At 52.1% G+C, this 17,706-nt stretch overlaps 7 protein-coding genes and 1 non-coding gene across 8 annotated transcripts; 5 read left to right on the forward strand and 3 right to left on the reverse strand.

Moving 5' to 3' along the window:
- Window positions 1-1,102: 1,102 nt before the first annotated feature.
- On the forward strand, window positions 1,103-2,551 carry AYO20_03881 (cAMP-dependent protein kinase type 2; the record flags this gene model as incomplete). The annotated part of the gene is made up of 4 exons (XM_022642181.1): window positions 1,103-1,729; window positions 1,787-2,040; window positions 2,092-2,466; window positions 2,524-2,551. The coding sequence occupies 4 exons, from the start codon at window positions 1,103-1,105 to the stop codon at window positions 2,549-2,551; spliced, it is 1,284 nt and encodes a 427-aa protein (XP_022501838.1).
- A 1,304-nt stretch (window positions 2,552-3,855) lies between these two features.
- Window positions 3,856-4,293, reverse strand: AYO20_03882 (hypothetical protein; the record flags this gene model as incomplete). Its single annotated transcript, XM_022642182.1, has 1 exon — window positions 3,856-4,293. One exon carries the CDS (start codon window positions 4,291-4,293, stop codon window positions 3,856-3,858), a length of 438 nt encoding a protein of 145 aa, XP_022501839.1.
- A 728-nt stretch (window positions 4,294-5,021) lies between these two features.
- AYO20_03883 (hypothetical protein) lies at window positions 5,022-5,921 on the forward strand (the record flags this gene model as incomplete). Its single annotated transcript, XM_022642183.1, has 2 exons — window positions 5,022-5,417; window positions 5,475-5,921. The coding sequence occupies 2 exons, from the start codon at window positions 5,022-5,024 to the stop codon at window positions 5,919-5,921; spliced, it is 843 nt and encodes a 280-aa protein (XP_022501840.1).
- A 769-nt stretch (window positions 5,922-6,690) lies between these two features.
- Window positions 6,691-7,240, forward strand: AYO20_03884 (histone; the record flags this gene model as incomplete). The annotated part of the gene is made up of 3 exons (XM_022642184.1): window positions 6,691-6,700; window positions 6,882-7,127; window positions 7,185-7,240. The coding sequence occupies 3 exons, from the start codon at window positions 6,691-6,693 to the stop codon at window positions 7,238-7,240; spliced, it is 312 nt and encodes a 103-aa protein (XP_022501841.1).
- A 933-nt stretch (window positions 7,241-8,173) lies between these two features.
- On the forward strand, window positions 8,174-11,785 carry AYO20_03885 (hypothetical protein; the record flags this gene model as incomplete). Its single annotated transcript, XM_022642185.1, has 1 exon — window positions 8,174-11,785. One exon carries the CDS (start codon window positions 8,174-8,176, stop codon window positions 11,783-11,785), a length of 3,612 nt encoding a protein of 1,203 aa, XP_022501842.1.
- A 961-nt stretch (window positions 11,786-12,746) lies between these two features.
- Window positions 12,747-14,795, forward strand: AYO20_03886 (hypothetical protein; the record flags this gene model as incomplete). The annotated part of the gene is made up of 1 exon (XM_022642186.1): window positions 12,747-14,795. The coding sequence occupies one exon, from the start codon at window positions 12,747-12,749 to the stop codon at window positions 14,793-14,795; it is 2,049 nt and encodes a 682-aa protein (XP_022501843.1).
- A 346-nt stretch (window positions 14,796-15,141) lies between these two features.
- On the reverse strand, window positions 15,142-15,231 carry AYO20_03887. The gene has a single exon. It is a non-coding gene; the product is annotated as a tRNA-Leu (tRNA).
- A 1,149-nt stretch (window positions 15,232-16,380) lies between these two features.
- Window positions 16,381-17,487, reverse strand: AYO20_03888 (hypothetical protein; the record flags this gene model as incomplete). The annotated part of the gene is made up of 2 exons (XM_022642187.1): window positions 16,381-17,413; window positions 17,465-17,487. The coding sequence occupies 2 exons, from the start codon at window positions 17,485-17,487 to the stop codon at window positions 16,381-16,383; spliced, it is 1,056 nt and encodes a 351-aa protein (XP_022501844.1).
- Between the last annotated feature and the right edge of the window lie 219 nt (window positions 17,488-17,706).

Consider the following 17,706-nt stretch of genomic DNA (forward strand, 5'->3'; position numbering starts at 1 on the left):
ACGACATACGTAAGGAGGGGTAGCTCTTCCACCACCACGAGCCAGATACTAGTGGACCGTGACATACGTGGCTGAAAGAGACGAGGTGAGTGGGCAGAACTGGGAATTGACTAGGCAATAAGCAAGCAGATGAACAGGAATGAGAGGAGCGACAAGAGTTGACGAGCAACGAGCAGCCTGTGAAAGGGCGATTGTCTGGTAATCAGTTTCCCCACGTCTCTGAGGACGAAGAAAACACCATCTCTCGCCTGCCTGCCTGCAATCGCCACAGCCTGCGTCCTACCCGCAGTGCTTAGTGCTGGCCTGGGTGTTGGTGTTGGTGCTTGTTCTCCTTATTCACAATCTAGATCCCGCACAGCTAATCCACCGGCTACTGTAACCCTGGTGCTCTGTTCCCCCCTCGCTCTTTGCTCGCCCTGTACCGCCCGGCATTGGCCCCTCACCAAATGATGCTCATCACTGGTGCCCTCATCGCCAATAATATCATCCACCACACCAAAGCTCAACAAGTTCGCCCTCCACCACCCTCTTTACCTAACCACTGAATACTAGTGACGACCCAGAGGCCTCCCCCAGCTCCTGGAAGAAGGGACGCAGAAGTTCAAAGATCCCGTCTCTCAGCTTTCCAACTTGGAGCTCCGACCTGCCCTTTTCATTCCTTGTCCGTGTTTGTGATACACAACCTGTCTCCCCCAGTTCGATTGTGCTTCACTATTCCTTGAAAGGACCGAAAAAAAGAAGGTGCCAAAGCTCGATCTCAATCCTGACCGATCTTATTGTCGCGGTCGTCACCTTCCCCTCCACTCTTTATTGGAGCTTATCAGCCTGCGCTGCAGCTTCCCAGCGACCAGCCCATTACCCGACCGAATAATCGAGCAAACCGTCTTGGATTGATCCTGGCCTCTTTTCTACTTTTGCTGCGAGCTGCGAGCTGCGGCTGTTGCTACCCCTCCCCACTTCGCAGTCCATTGCCCTCCCTCAACTAATTCCACGTTCCACGTTGCGACTCGGTGGGCAGTCCAACAGGCCTCCGAGCTCCTGTGAATCATCCTATTGTTAGCATTCCAGCCTTTGGGAACGTGCGCTTCCCTGCGTCACCCAAATGCCGACCTTTGGAGGTCTCCTCAAGAAAAAGAAGACCAAGGAGTCTTCTGACGACAAGTCCGCTCAATCAGGTGGAGGCAGTTATCAGCCTATTCAATACAAGTCCTCACATAAGACCGACACCTCATCGCCTGTCCCTTCCAAGACTACAGGCGCCTCCGATGTACCCTCCCAAGCCACCACGGCTGTGACAACCACCTCCACTCCAGAACCTCATGCCAAGACGGTCGAAAGCAACGGCGGCGTCGATATGAACGCTGCTCCTGTTGTCAGCCCTACTGGGGGCGTGGTGGATTCCAAGCCGGTGCAGAGACAAACGAAGGGCAAATACACCCTCTCGGACTTTGCAATCCAGAGGACCCTGGGCACGGGCTCGTTTGGGCGGGTGCACCTGGTCCAGTCAAAACATAACCAACGCTTCTATGCCATCAAAGTCCTGAAGAAGGCCCAGGTGGTCAAGATGAAACAAATTGAGCATACAAATGACGAAAGACGTATGCTGCAACGTGTCAAGCACCCATTCCTCATCACACTGTGGGGAACGTTCCAGGATTCAAAAAACCTGTACATGGTCATGGACTTTATCGAGGGAGGGGAGCTTTTCAGTCTGCTTCGAAAATCTCAGGTAATACCTTGTGCTTGATTTGTCTGCTATTAAGCTAATGTTGAATTTTTGCGACAGCGTTTCCCCAATCCCGTAGCCAAGTTCTATGCTGCCGAAGTCACGTTGGCACTGGAGTATCTGCACGGGCAGAACATCATCTACCGCGACCTGAAGCCGGAAAACCTGCTGTTGGATAGACACGGCCACGTCAAGATCACCGATTTTGGCTTTGCCAAAGAAGTGCCTGACATTACGTGGACCCTTTGCGGTACGCCAGATTACCTCGCTCCCGAGGTTGTAGCCTCAAAAGGGTACAATAAGTCCGTGGATTGGTGAGCTTGCCTGTCGCCGTGTTTTGAGCGTTCACACTAAGACGTCTCCAGGTGGTCTCTCGGGATCTTGATCTTCGAGATGCTGTGCGGATTCACTCCCTTCTGGGACGGAGGGTCTCCTGTCAAGATCTACGAAAACATCCTCAAAGGAAGAGTCAAATACCCTCCCTACATTCATGCTGACGCTCAAGACCTTCTGGTTCAGCTGATCACAAATGATCTGACAAAGAGATTGGGCAATTTGCACGGCGGTCCAGCAGACATCAAAAACCATGCGTGGTTCGCGGAGGTTACCTGGGAAAGACTGCTGAAGAAAGATATTGACGCCCCGTACGTCCCGCCAGTGAAAGGTGGAGCTGGTGATGCCAGTCAGTTCGACAAATACCCCGAGGAGACAGAAGAATACGGCAAGAAAGGAGAGGACCCGTATGAAACCCTAATGACCAGCTTTTCTGAATGCCCTAGAACTGACATGTTACTTAGATTCGGCCATTTCTTCGTGGACTTTTGATTATGACGTCGCCACAGCGAAGATCGAAAGGAGCATCGTACAAAATGCCACCGAGTACGGAGTACCAGAGACAGACGAACAGAATTCAGGCCTTGTCCCTGTGGAATGACGGCCAGATATTCTGATTCGATACGACATGAGCAACAACAAAAAAAAGTGGCCCCGGATTCGATTTGTGCTGCAGCCGGTGCAGTCCTCGTATTAACGAATTTTGATGATAGCGGATACGGCTAAGGGAGAAGCCACCATGAAAATCTGGTGGTGAACGTGGTTTCTTTGGATTTGCGGTTGCAGTGTTTAGTGGGCCGCGGCGATTGTGGATGTTGTTGTTGCTGTGTATAATGATGGCGACGACGAAGCGAAGAGCGGGGAGCGAGAAGCAGGAAGCGGAAATATCTATGATGACTTCAAAAGGCGATATGGGAAATCGCACAAAGCCCTCAGTGCATTGTACCAGGACAATATCGGCACGGGTGGCCCTGAGATATCGACTTTGCATACTTGCCATTCAAGAAGTTATCCCTCTGATGCACAGAAGCAGAGCAGTTGAGCCTTGGATGAGCCTCTGACTTTTCAATGCAGTAATTTTTTTGTGTCCTCTTCAAACACGTCGCATCTGGTCCGTCGGGAGAAGGAAAAGACCAGAGAAGCAGTAATATCTAGTCTTAAGCGGTCCGCGGCACTGGGGCATGAACTACTCGTAAAGATCATTCTGCTCCATCCATAACTGTATCAAGCATTTCTTTTGAAATTTGATTGCTTTTTTAAATTTTTAACGGTCCCCCTAAAGTAAAGACTATTGTACAGCTATGTTGTGGAATCGATAGGTCTATACAAGGGAAGATGGCGAAACTCGTAACACGCCAACCGCCCCAAACAACGACGTTTTCGATGAGTGAGTCAGCAGAAGACCTCTGTTGAGAAGTAAAAGGAAGACTGTTTTGTTGTATACATCTGAGAGGCGTGTGCAGGCTGCGAAAAGGCGCTGAGTCGACATCAACGAGGCTCCAAGTCAACAGCAGCCAGAGCGTTGCAAGTGCTTTGGTGGGCGACCACTGCACTCGCTGTGATCGGGTGTCCAGTGCATCATGTACAAAAGAGCACCGGCTCATCATGCAAGTGGTCGATTGATCGAGTCTGAAGATGGCCGGCCGGGCCTCGTCCCATGCTCCTTCTGCTTGGCTTGTGGCTCGCACCTTTTGGGAGTCAACCAGGTTCCAGTAATATGGATGCTTCTAGGATCCTGCTTTTTCCAGCCCCGGCCTCATGAAGCTGGCCTTCGCAACGTCGCTGTGCGAGTCCGCTCAAAAAAGCTCCTTTCCCCCTCCGGCGCCGGCACCCCCAATTCCACCGGCCAACGATGCGCTCTCCCTCTGCAACCTCGCTGTGTATGTCCGGCTCGTGACGTTCCATGCATCAATATACTTCTCCATACACGCGGTCAGGCACTTTTGTTCTGCCGAGCTCAGACTGCTGCCGGGATTGGGGACGCATTTCTCAAAGCAATTCGTGTGGACATTGGAGATTAGCTGCTTTGCGTTGGCGACGTTGGATTGCTCGCTGATGGCGGACTGGATGCGCTGGAGTGTCACGCCCGGCGTCGTCGTTGTACCGCCAGTAGACGAGAATGAGGAGGATAGAGGGTTCGTGACGGATGTGGACGAAGAGTCGGAGGATGATGATGTCGACGAAGAAGAGTTGTCTTTGGACGAACCGCCGCCGAAAAAGCCGCCAAAGGCCATTTTGTCACGGTCTTCTGATTATGTAGTGACAATCCCTGTCGTCTTGAGTTCCTGAGACGGATAGAGCTTTAGGTGTGCTGTGGGACTTGCTTGGATAGCGTTTCTGTTGCAGGGGAAAAGTACCTCTACAAGAAATGTTCACTTGACGGGCTGTACGGAGACCTAGTTAAGTTTTACCAGGCAGGTCTGCCGGGCGGTGGTAGCTCGCAAAGCCATGCTGCTGGCCGCCTATAACAATTGGCCGGAGTGACTTATTGGCAGGGGCCCCATCGGCAAACCATTTCGTGTTCTCCACAAGCCCCAGTTCACCTGCGTCGAATAGTCTGGCGAAACTGAACACCTTTACAGTAGTCCGACGTGACAATTTCACTTTTTTCTGCGCCTTTAAGGGGTGCCTGCGACAACTATTGAAGACACAGCTGTGGTCTTGCCATGAAGTCTCCGTGACAGAATTCTTCCCTCACGCTATCGCGAAACTTCTGAGCAACAGGCACTGTTCTGTTCAAGATGTGGCCATCTAATGTTTGGTCGTCGTTATGGCTGCTGGCGGCATGTGCGGTGGGCACGCGAGCGGCGGTAGAAGCAGACCCAGAGATGAAGAGTGTCCCTGTGAGTTATGATACACAATTAGTTATCCTCCTGCGTTTGCTGGACCGCTGGCTAACACTCCCGTGTTCTCTCGTCAGCTGCGAACACACAGTCTCGCGCCTCCATACCTCGACTCGGACATGTCAAGTCGGTGGTTTGATTTTGGTGGCGACACAATCATCCGCGCCGACCAGTACATACGCCTCGCCTCCGACATGCCCTCACAGTCAGGGTGGATCTTCTCCCGAATACCGCTGACGGCGACCAACTGGGAAGTGGAATTCGAGTTCTCAATTCACGGCAAAGGCCACCTCCACGGCGATGGGTTTGCGATGTGGATTACCAAGGAGAGGGCGCAGCCTGGTCCGGTATTCGGGCACGCCGACCGCTTTGAAGGATTGGGCATTTTCTTCGACACGTACAAGAACAACAGGCCTGGGGTTGTGTTTCCTTACGTGATGGGTATGATGGGAGACGGCAAGACTTCATATGATGCGGCAAACGACGGGAAAGCGAACGAGATCGGTGGTTGCTCGGTAAGATAGGAGCAGCTCCAGGCACCAGACATGAGACTGACCAAGGATGACACACAGGCTCGAGGGTTGCGCGGTGCTCCTATCCCGACCAAAGCAAAATTGACTTATTTCCAAGATAGGTCACTTTCGCTCCAGCTACAGTACAAGTCGACCGACGCATGGATCGACTGCTTCTCCATTACCCCCACAGCAGATCAGCCATTGAAGATGCCCAACACAGCGTATTTGGGTTTCAGTGCGCACACAGGCGAGCTTTCGGATAACTTTGACATTGTCAGCGTGGAGACACGGAACCTGTACAACCCCGTGGCAGCAAACACCGGGAGAGATAAGGCTGCGCAAGCACGGACAAGTGGGAGGGGAAGAAGCACCAGACCCCAGGGTGGTGGTTGGGGATGGTTCTTTTTCAAGTTGCTCCTCTTCGCTGGTGTGGCTGGTGGCGGCTATGTTGGGTACAAAAAGTACAAGGAGAAGCAGCGGTATGACGGATTCAAGGGGTTTTAGGGGGAGGTGGGAATCAGAGGAGTTCTGGGTGGCATGGGTAGGTCATGACTCGTGCTTGTACAATGATCAATCGAAAGATATTCCACAGTTCGGCTTGCTCCATGTGTGCTACGAGTCATGTGGTATGTTGGGGCCCTGATATGCCGAGAGAGAGCCTTGTAGACCAGCTGTTGTCCTGGTCGCTGTTCTTGTACAGTGAGAGTGAAGCATAGCCTTGTTGAAATATCACTGATGAAGAACCGGTGTTTGCCCGATTGAGATCTGGAGGCGCGATCATATCACGTGAATAATATTCACTAAACCAAATACGGTCCACTAACGCGACTAAGCATACTAGCGCCTCGTGATCTGGAGCCGGCAGCATCCAGAACACAAAGCAAACCCAACATCGAATCTCACAGCCAATCAATAGCGCGCATCCTTGCCTTGTTATGAGTGAGTGATTTCGAGCACGTCTTTTGCCTGATTTTCAAATCGACCTTTTCGCAGTCTTTGAATCAACCCCCCAAGCAACTTTGGATCAACGCCAAGGCCCCGACCTGACCTGATCTTGTTGTCACTGCCCACCCGTCTACCCTTTCGCTTATAATCCTCGTTTCCCTCCTGCCCATTTTCCTCCTTTTCTTTTTCCCTCCTGTTCCGCCCACTTTTGACCATCTTCGCGCCACTACTACTTTTTGGTTGTTCCGCATTCATCAACCTTGCATCAACCAACCATCGATAACTCACCAACTGCTCATATTTTCATCTTTGAATCAACTTTGCAAACATGACTGGACGTAAGTAAATACTTTGCTGCATCAGGCTGTCACGATTATCCTCCTCGTCGTTGTCGCTGCACCTCCTCGTCGCATGGAGCTTCCCTGAAGCTGTTGCACGCCACCCTCCACCTGAACACCCAACATCCTCGACCACAACAACGTTCTCATGAAACAATATAACTAACGAAACTCTTCACAGGCGGTAAAGGCGGAAAGGGTCTCGGCAAGGGCGGTGCCAAACGCCACCGCAAGATTCTTCGTGACAACATCCAAGGTATCACCAAGCCTGCCATCCGACGTCTCGCTCGTCGTGGCGGTGTCAAGCGTATCTCGGCCATGATCTACGAAGAGACCCGGGGTGTCCTCAAGTCCTTCCTCGAATCGGTCATTCGTGACGCTGTCACCTACACCGAGCACGCAAAGAGAAAGACTGTCACTTCGCTTGGTAAGTCGAGAGTGAGACCACATCGTGTACATGACCAAAGACTAACACAGACGACAGATGTTGTGTATGCCCTCAAGCGACAAGGCAGAACCCTCTACGGTTTCGGTGGTTAGATTTCCTAACGCGGTCAATACCTAGAGTCACGCCAACGCGACAGAAACGGAAACGGGCTATGGTGGTTTATGGATGATGAAACTCGGCGCATGGGTCTGGCTGTATTACAAAACTATTGACGTTGGGTTTTATGCGGAAGGGGTTTCCAACATTTGTGTCCTGCTCGACAAAGGCGCAGCAATGCTCAAGCTGGATTTTGTATCCTTTTGAGTGGACCTCTTCACTGAAGACAAGTAGTCAATTGTAACACAATCGAACAATTGAATCAAAATTGAACTGATGCTGCGGTGTTTCCTAAGGATGCTATCTTCCTAGCTTCGCGGATTACTAGAATGTTCTGATGAGGCAAGGGGCCAATCTGTCCAGGCTTCAGCTCGGTCTCTGCATTCCCCACGCATGCCAGCGCAACCCTCGTCCTTTGTATGTAAAGTCGCTATTCTGTAAAAAGAGGCTGTCGAGACGCGGGCGCCTTTATTCCAGGCACGAGCAAATGATCACGGCAAGGCAGCAGTGTAACTTGTACCGAAAACGAGGAAACTCTGGGGTGAGAGTGAGACTGGGAAGTGTGGCTGGAGCCAGTCGGAACAGGCGCCTAACCAGAGGCAGCCTCCGATCCTTCCAGGCGGCCAATCTTAGGCGGCACTGCGCTTCCCGAGGGGCTGTGGCGAAGATTGGCTGATGCGTCGAATAATATTAACAGGCAACAGGATTTCGTCCCATGCCCGATATACTCGGCTTCACCCCGCTCAGACTTCTCGGGTCCTTTATGCATGATCAATTCAGCACTACCCAACTTCGAACTACGACCTCTACCGCTCCAATTCCTCACAATGCATCACCTTCTTCAGCCTCGTCGCACGCAATAAGTCAGATCATGAACTGGGAAAGCAGACGATAATTACCCAGTCTCTCCTCGCCCGCCGATCGCCACCATGTTCCAACGGCGTGGCACGTATCTTCAGCGCCTGTCCAAGCTCTACTCAGACACCAAGCAGTCGTATGAGAGCGCCAAAGTCACGCCCGCAGCTGCCAATGTTACGGACTTGCCCGAGCTGAGGGACCTGAGACGGGATTTCCAGATTCAGCAGGACAGGTTGTTGGCATGGGGGATGCACTGGACCGATGTTGGCGCGCCGTATTCCGCCCAAGGCGATGTCGACATCGACAAGAAAATCGACCAGGCTGGACTGGGCGAGGTGGTGGCCAGCGTCATGTCGGAGATCAAAAGGCTCCTGGAAGAGAGTGGCCGACTCGAGCATCCGGAGCGCTACGAGATGAAGAAGTCGGCACGCGGCCCTGGTGCGAGTCCTGTGGCCCAGCGGAGGGACTGGACTAGTCACGAGGTCATGACCGGGCGTGCGCTCCTGGAGCAGCTGACCACCTGTATCGACGTCCTCTATAGCCTTGAGGAATCAAGGAGGGCTGACGAGAAGAGTGGTGACGCCAAACGGATGAAGCATGCTCACGGGTCGCTTGCTGCCGATGGTACAGACTACGCTCCCCTCTACGACCATCCCCTACACATCGACTTCAATGGTCTGGAGTTCAGCACCTACGCGCCCCAAGCATTCGACCCTCCACCATATGATCCCGCCGAAGGCTCGGCGACTTCAAGAGAAAGGTCGATCGCCTATTTTCGCCAGGGTGCTTGCCCGGTCCTCGTTGACTTTCTCACGGCTGACTGCCCACCATATGTTGTTGGAAGTGCCGAGGACGTCTTCGAGCTCCATGAACTCGGCGAGAAGCTCTGCAAAGATCGATCCTTGTCGTGGTGCGGCCATCTGAGGCTTCTTGGATTCACTGTCGACCCCAATGGACCGCGCTGTGCAATGGTCTATGCCTTACCCGAAGGACACGACCAAAAAACTCTCCAACAACACAGAACCCTTTCGTCTCTTCTAGCCACGAGCAACGTTACAGAAGGCTCGTCGCCAGCTCTCGAAGATAGATTCCGACTGGCATACAACCTCTCTTTGTCCATCATGGGCTACTTCGCCCAGGGAGAAACTCACCAGTACGTCAACAGTAACAATATCCTTCTCATCGGCAGCAGAGAGCATATGCATCGCCCCCAGTTACCTAAAGAGTTGAGACACCCCTATCTACTACAATCTTGCCAGGACTTTCTGGCTCGCTTGCAAGCAGAGGAGCCATTCTCGGCAACCATCTATCGCCACCCTGACCACGACATTCATGCCGATGAGGTTGTTCCTGCCTATGACATTTACAGTCTCGGGTTGCTTTTGTTAGAGATTGGTCTGTGGATCCCTCTACAGAAACTGTGGAAGCCAAAGTACGACCGCCGACTTTTTATGGAGAGAGTCCAGCGAATCTACGCACACAAGCTGGCTTCAAAGTGCGGCAGCAAGTATATGCGGGTAGTTCAGAAGTGCCTGCAAGCGCCCACAGAGCTGCAGTACAGGAACAACTACGAGGACGCTGGCGCATTCCTGCTTCAGGTGGCCAAGGACTTACTACAATGTTGCTCTCTCGATGATGAAGGGCCGCCACCGGCCTCTGATATTGAGACCTTTGAGCTTCTCATCATCGAGCAAATGTGCAAGGCCGAGGCAAAAGCAGCTGAAGAGGAGAAAAAGCCACAGATATCGCTTGAAGACATTGGGCCCGACCTCCCCAAGAGAGCGAACTCGAAGCGAAAAGCGGAGGCGATTCAGCATTCCACACCACAAGCAGAGAAGCCTCTCCGCAAATGGAGTGATGTCGATATTCCCCAGCGAGACCTGGACCAGTGGAACACCATGGTGATGCCCAAACTTGGCAAGATATTGGAGAGCGCGCTCAAGGATTCTCCCGAAGCATCTTGTAGCCTGAGTCTCATGATGTTCGGAAGTGCCCCTGAAAATGCCAAAACAACCATCTGCATCCAATGCCCACAGATCAACAAGGTCCGTGATGTGCTGAGGAAGAAGTTTAGACCCAAAAAGGGATGGGGCGTGGTCCTTCTCAACGGCGAAGTCAGAAGAAGCGGCACCGGCAGGAGGAGAAAGCCGAGGCGGTCTGGGTATGGTTCCAGTTGCTCAACGCACCGAGGTTCCAAAGCCATGCTTCGAAGGCCTCTGGAGCAAAAATACCAGGAACGTCCGACTAGTGGAGCCAGTATTGGAGCCTTCAAGGACGCTGAACATCTTCCTCCCGTCTCCTTTGGAGGCACCATCCTCGTCGACGGCGAACCCTACGGCATGACAGTGCATCACATGCTCGACCTTCCGAGCGACGACGAAGAAGACGAATGCGACGACGACGATATCGTCCGACGTAGTGAGCAGCAGCAACAGCACCAAGCTCGAAGAGCGGCAGCACCACGTAGAATACCTGGACAATTTGACACTTCAGCTGATGTACGTTTCATGCAATCAGAGGAAGACCTTTCGCGGTTTTCCGATCTTGCCATTTCTGACGAGGATTTTGAAAACAACAGTGATGACGACGATGACCAAAGCGACGCCAGCACCATCCGCCCCGACTATGCCATCATGGACGCGGACGGGAACGAATTCTGGTTCCTTGAAGACAGCCCTCCTGGTCTTGATGACGACGACGGGTCTGACGAGGACTCGTCCGAAGACGAAGCAGACGCAGACGACGCGGCCTCGATTGGCGACAGAACAGGCATCGCGCCATACTCAGATGACGATCTATGCGTTACCCAACCCGCCATCGACGATGTTGACGACGACTTCTTTCCCAGCGAGGAAGACCGCGATGATGACCACCTCGCCAGCCATGCGTTTGGATATGTCTTTGCCAGTAGCGGGATTCGACGCGTGATTCGAGGGGAAATGAAGCATGAAGTCGATTGGGCACTGATTCGGGTTCACGAAGATCGCTTGAAGATTGAGAACGCCATTACTTCGCAGCAGAAGGGCACTAGTATTCCCCCAGCGACACTCTCAACACGACACGGGTCTAAGGCATCCCCTCAAAGGAGGAACCCCCTTCCCGTACTCACCACTATAACACCCCTTTCGTCACTCTCCGGCCTCCGGGTACACTGCCGCGGTCGGTCATCCGGCTTCCGACGGGGTCGCATCTCGCAGGCCATGTCGTTGGTGAAGATGCACGGCCGCCAATCCTTCTCGGTGAGCTGGTGCGTGGAAGGAGGATTTGGCATCCCAGGAGATAGTGGCGCCTGGGTGTATGATCCCGTCTCGGGAGGACTCTGTGGTCACGTCTTGGCCTGGGGGGAGAAGAGCAAGACAGCGTACATTGCGCCCATGGAGGTGTTGTTTGAGGATATCAAGGGACGACTTGGCGCCAGGTGCGTCGAGTTGCCCGTCCCCGAAGGGTTGAGGAGGCAGGTGAGAGAGGACGAAGGAATCGGGATGGGCACTACGAGCACGAGCGGTGGTGGGCAGGAGGACGTGGCTGCCAAACTGAGGGACATGAGACTCGACAGCAACACCAATGCTACCACCGCGTCTGGGTCTGGATCTGGTCCCAGTTCTGGCGCACCAGGCGGAGGAGGCAAGACGAAGCAGGTTGTCGGTGTCCGGCCGCTGGTCATGGCCAGTGCTGTCTCTTGATTCGTGAGTGGTTGGTACTTGGTAGTTGGTACTTTGTAACTGGTTATATGGTTCGCAGCCGTCTGTCTTTCATCTACCTACGCAGATTTATTTTGTCCACATTGCCACATTAGCATGGCGTCCTCGGTATTGGTACTATGTACTTGGTTTTTATTAACCCGACATGGGTGTTGCTCCAAATCATCAGAGATCAGAAATCGTAGGGATACCTCTACCTCTTCCTCTAAATAGCACTTTTTGGGATTGAGGGACCATAATCAGAGAAAGAAAGAGAGAGAGAGAGAGGATTTCTTTCTGTTTTCATCGAATCGATCTTCCTAGTTTATGCTTGATCACCACTATTCCTGCGTCGTTTCCAGACCTAGAAGAAGTTGAGAAGAGGAGTACCTATATAGCCTGGTACCCATATACCATACTATGTGTATATATACAGTATGTATAGATGGATGGGTACCTAGATATGTACGAGGTATGTGTTTGAAGATGACCCTCCACGCAGCACCCCTGCGGCTGGGCTGTGTCTTCTCGGTCTGTTGGTCACGGTACTCCGTACATATCAGTCGACCAACCACCTACATACATACCTGGCATCTGGGTACCCAACCAACCAGCCTACCAACCAACCAACCACCAAACGAAACAAACAAAACCAACAAATTGATTGATTGACTGATTGATTGCTGCGTCAGTGCACCCCTCCATTAGCCATCAGGGTGCAGGCCGCAGGGCGCAGCGAGATCAACCCATGATGCCTAGGCTACAGTGTAGTGTAGCGTAGTGTCTTGTTGGCGATGCCTTTCGGGATTCTTCCATACGGCTGACATCAAAATGAGGCTGAGAGAAGAACGCTGAAATGGTTTGGACGGCCATTACTTCTTCCTTACTTATTTCCGTTCTGGGCAATTGTACGAGCTGTGCTCTTTGTGATAAATGTATTTTTCGGTCCGGTCAAATACTAGCCATGGAAATGCAACATCGCCCGCTGGACCGTTCGAGCAACGAGATCAGGCTGCTGCGACTTCTTCCAGAAAAAGACCAGCAGGATGGCGGAAGGTTCAAGAGGCTACCGTCCTGTCAGGTCTTTCATGCCCGTCTGGGTGAGAAGCCGCAATACGTAGCGCTGTCCTATGTATGGGGTACTCGCCAGGACGAGCGGGTGGTCCTGGTCGACGGACGGCAGGTCAGGGTATCACAAACCCTGTACGACGCGATGATGGAGTTGAGGCGAGGTCGTCGCCAACACCTCGTCATCTGGATCGACTTCCTGTGCATCGACCAAAGTGACCATGAGGAGAAAAGCTGGCAGGTTGCCCTCATGGACGACATCTACAGGCAAGCGACGCAGGTGTATGCCTGGCTCGGGCCGACCGAGGACGACAGCGATGATATCGTGGATTACCTGAACAAGCTGGGCGAGCGGGCAGAATCCTGTGGAGTCCACACCATTGAGGGTGTTCATTATGACATATGGCGGAGTCTGGTAGCGCAGGGTCGACAAGGTCATCCACCCATCTGCCCGGTCACAACAGAGGACAATCACCTGCAATTTGTCAGTCGCGAAGAGTTGGAAAGCCTCTTTTACTTCATGAGTGGATGGCGCGAGCAAGATCATCTCCTTCCGGCCGCTGGCATCCAGCGGTTCTTCACTCGACCTTGGTGGGGGCGCATATGGATGTTGCAGGAAATGGCGCTGCCCGAGAATGCAGAGTTGCTCTGCGGCACCAAAAGGATCAGTCGACGTCGGTGCAATGCGGCCATCAGCGCATATGGGGCTCTTTGGGTGACCTTCATGGAGATGATACAGAAGGGGGACACAACTTCGCTTACACGGCAGCAGCTATTGTTCACGACAGAACTGTTCCACCATAGGCCCACTGTCATGTTGTCTTTGTGGAGGATATACAGATATGAGCGATTCCCACTGGCAGCGCTTCTCCGTGCCACCTGTGTTGGCACCATCAATCTTCGTCGGCACGGACCTCATCACTTCGAGTCGACGGATCCGCGAGACAAGGTCTTTGCACTTCTGAGCATGGCATCTGATCGAGAAGACCTGAGACAAATCGGCATCGTTCCGGACTATACAAAAACCTGTGCAGAAGTCTACACGTCAGTAATGTTAGCTCTGCTCCGGCAAGGCCATATGTCATTCCTCTCCTGTTGTCAAATTCCCAAGTTACAGCCTCGCCTACCGTCCTGGGTTCCAGACTGGTCTCAATCATTCGTTGATATGTTGCAAGACGTGGAAAACGATCATGTAACCCTGTACCCAAAATTTGGAGCGTCTGGGGTGGACAGGGGCGTTCCTATGATCTCTGTGCCGACAATCAACCAAGTCACCAAGGGATTATTGTTAACTTGCAGGGCGTATGACATAATTGAGGCAGCCGGCCATTTCCCTAGGAGGAAGTCAAGTAATGAAGTGCCTCTATCAGAGACGTCCTCGTGGCCATCGGTATGGCTTGTCGAAATTCTCCGCCTCACATACCACAGGGAGCGACCATACGAGAGTTTTAGAGACCGACTGTGGGCAGCAGCAGTATCATCTATTGCAGGTGCAGGCTACTCTGACGGAAAACAGACAAGGATGGAGAGAGAAGATCGTCTGTCTGACGCCGTGCTGCTCCTGGAGGCCGGGAAACGCTTTCTCCGATCTAGGGACTACCGTATCAAAAGGGAAGTCCAAAAGTTCCTGGCCAGTGGTGTTGTTAAGGCTGCCAGAGAAAGTCATAAGCGACGGAAAATCTCGTCCCAGAGGCTCGGGTCAGAAATCATCGGTAAGAGTCTGGGACGACTTCCATTCGTCACGAGCACGGGTCATTTGGTTCTGAGCTCCGAGCATGTGAGAAAAGGCGACGTCGTCGCACTCATCAAGGGTACTCAGGTGCCTTTTATTCTTCGTCGTAAAAAAAGCGGAGCGTACAAGCTGATCAGTGAAGCTTATGTGCATGGCATCATGGACGGAGAGGCGGCAGAAGAGGACAAGTTTGGAACTGTAGAGCTTGTGTGATGACTTTAGCAGACAGCTTTCTTTCTCTGTATTGCAGGAGACCTCGCGAAGAAGATCGCGTAAACAAATCGACCAGCATCAACCTGAGTTCGCGACTTCTTTTCTGGGTACATGCAGTATTTGTATGTGGTCAAGGACGTACCTGATATTGGTCACTACATGTCCTTGGCGCCTTGGCAGGCTTAATATACACAAACCAGCCCCAGACCTGGCCAGCACCACCACCACCACCAGTCAGTACCTCAAGAAAAAGATATGAATGTCCTTGCATGGAAGAAAGAAAAAAGGGATGAACAAAAAAACCAGCTGCTAAACATAGGCAGGCAGGAAAGTCTACAAAAAGAAATGCCTCCATTGAGAGTCGAACTCAAGACCTCGACATTCCAGTAGGTAAAGGAGCTACTAGTGTCGCGCTCTACCGCTGAGCTATGAAGGCCGCAGAGAACTCGCTGATGCGCGTCTCACGGCACTTCTTGGAGGGATTCGGAGACACCTAGATTATATAGCTTTGTTTTTGGGGTGGCCTCGACAGTGGGCTTGCGATTACGTGTACGAGGTACCTAAGACTAACCGATTGTCTCGGCGGTTTCTCCGGTTCCACAACGAGCTGAGGGAATATAGGTTAATCAGAACCACCTGGGTGCCACCTAGACTTTACGGCTCAGCTCTGGCACCACTGGTTCTATGATTGGATACCTCGTATATGTATAGTATCCTTCTGGATTCATAATAATCTCGCCGAATCTCAAGGGCAGTTCCCACCAGTAGGAGTGCCCGCTGTCGCTAAGGAACATGACAAGTACCCATTGGTTCCTGAAAATTCCACAAAGTTACGAGTTACAAAAGGTCAGAGGACATAAGAGACGAGACGTGGAAAGATGGTTGTAAGATACCACGGTGAACAGTATCCCCTCAACCACCCTACAGGGAGATTCTCATCATAAGCTATATGCCTTATACAACATATCAGAGGCTTCGACCAAGAGGAGCTGCTAGGGGAAAGCAGTAACGCTCTAGCATTTGTATTAACACACGCCCTCTTGGGAAAGAGGTGAATATAATCCAAAGTGTTTCGTTATAGAATGAGGACCAGCTCAGTCTCTCTGCTTCCGTATTAGCAATGCATGAAATACTAGGAAGGGTAACCCATACTCACATCATTACGCCATAGCTACCTCGTCTGTACGTACCGTAACACGACGGAGCTGCGAGGTTCGTTCCACAGGAGAGACCCCCCGGCAGGGTCTATATAGCCCTTTCAAAACAACCTCTATTGTATGCCACGAACCTCTGGGCGTGACCTCCTTTGCGTCTCCTGCAATTCTGTCCAACTTTTTCTCCTCGTGCTCAGCCGGAATAAACCACGGGTTCAGGGAGTGATCCTCCAGGGGATCAAAAAGGGGAGTGCTTTGGTCATCCGACACAGCCCTGCGACTGAGGTAACACTGTTGAATCTCGCCTTTCGACAGGCACTGTGTTTGTGGCCAGGATCGGTATGAGAGGGCGAGCTTGCGGTGCATAGTCCTCGTTTTGTGTCCTTTGTGTCCAGCAAATATTTTGCTATCTCTACACCGTGCTTCATTGTTCAAGGAGGACTGTCTGGGTTCGCAGGAGATGCAGGAGGTGGTAGTGGCTGAGCTCGCTTCTTCGGTTTGATCAATAGGAGGACAAACATGCCAATAACAAGAAGCAATAACAACAAGAGGATTTTGCGTTTGGTGTTGCGTCGCTGGTAATTGGTGGCAACTATGAGCTCCTTCTCCGCTCCTTTGACATCTGTAGCCATCCGTTCCACATTGTAGTCAATGCGGTCGAGCATGGTGCCCTGGTCGATGACCATTGCTTGTAAGTCGCGGAAGATATCGGCCAGCTCAATGATACCCTTGGCGATGTCGTTAATTTCTTGTTCCCGTTGTGCAATGGCAGTATCGTTTCTATGCAGTCGTTTCTGTGCTGTTTGTTGTAGCGCCGATTGTCCTAGTCGCTTGTCGGCGTCAGACTCGAGTAGGGCCGGGTCAGAGTACGGGTTTTGAACGGGTATTGGAGTTGAAGAACGACCAACTGGTGATTCGAAGCCACCCAGTTGACGGAGTTTGTTGAGGTAAGTGCTTTGTTTCTTCCTGAACGTGGCGCTGACTTCCTGTACTCTGGATGCCAAAGCGACTTGGATATTCTTTGCCATGATCTCGTCCCCTTTTTGAAGGTTGCCTGTCTCCCTGGCCTCCTTGACCATACTCTCGATGCGCTTGATGGCTTTTTGACATTCTTGAAAGCCTCTCGTAATCTGCGTCGTCAATTGTTCTATTTCGCGCTCCTCCTGCAGCTTGACCGACTCGTCGTCGAACCCGGGAAGGACATGTTTGGAATGCAGCTTCTCCAACTTTGCAGCTTTGAGTGTGATGTCCTTGAGAATATCACCGACCTCATCTTGAACATCAATCCAGCGGGGAGGAAGCAAGTCCATCTCTATGACTGCATCGCCGTCATTCTCGTATGCCCCCGTGGACATGAGACCTCTGGTCTCCTCTGATGCCTGGTCGGCATAGCCGTTTGTGGCGGATGGGAATCGCGGTTTCTTAGAGGGGTGGTGGGAATATGACTGGCGATAGGAGATATAACTAGAAGAAGGTCAGATATGATTGCCTTGCATCAGGAAATTTGGGCTATACAGATTCGTCCGATCTCTCCACATATTGAGATCTGATGGAATTGAACGGATCACATGTGACTGTCCTCCGTCTGATCTCGGGTTGCTCTGACTGGCATGCTGATCAGATACAATAGATTAGGAAGAAACAAGTGGTTCAGACAGTCGTCGGGATGCCAATAACATGGAAGCAGCAAGCATTGTCAAGACTTAAACTTGAGTTGCGCGACACAGGCAGTCTGCAAGCAACGAACAAGCAACACC

This window comes from Fonsecaea nubica (genome assembly GCF_001646965.1).
Source record: "Fonsecaea nubica strain CBS 269.64 chromosome Unknown Scaff19, whole genome shotgun sequence".
NCBI lineage: Eukaryota > Fungi > Ascomycota > Eurotiomycetes > Chaetothyriales > Herpotrichiellaceae > Fonsecaea > Fonsecaea nubica.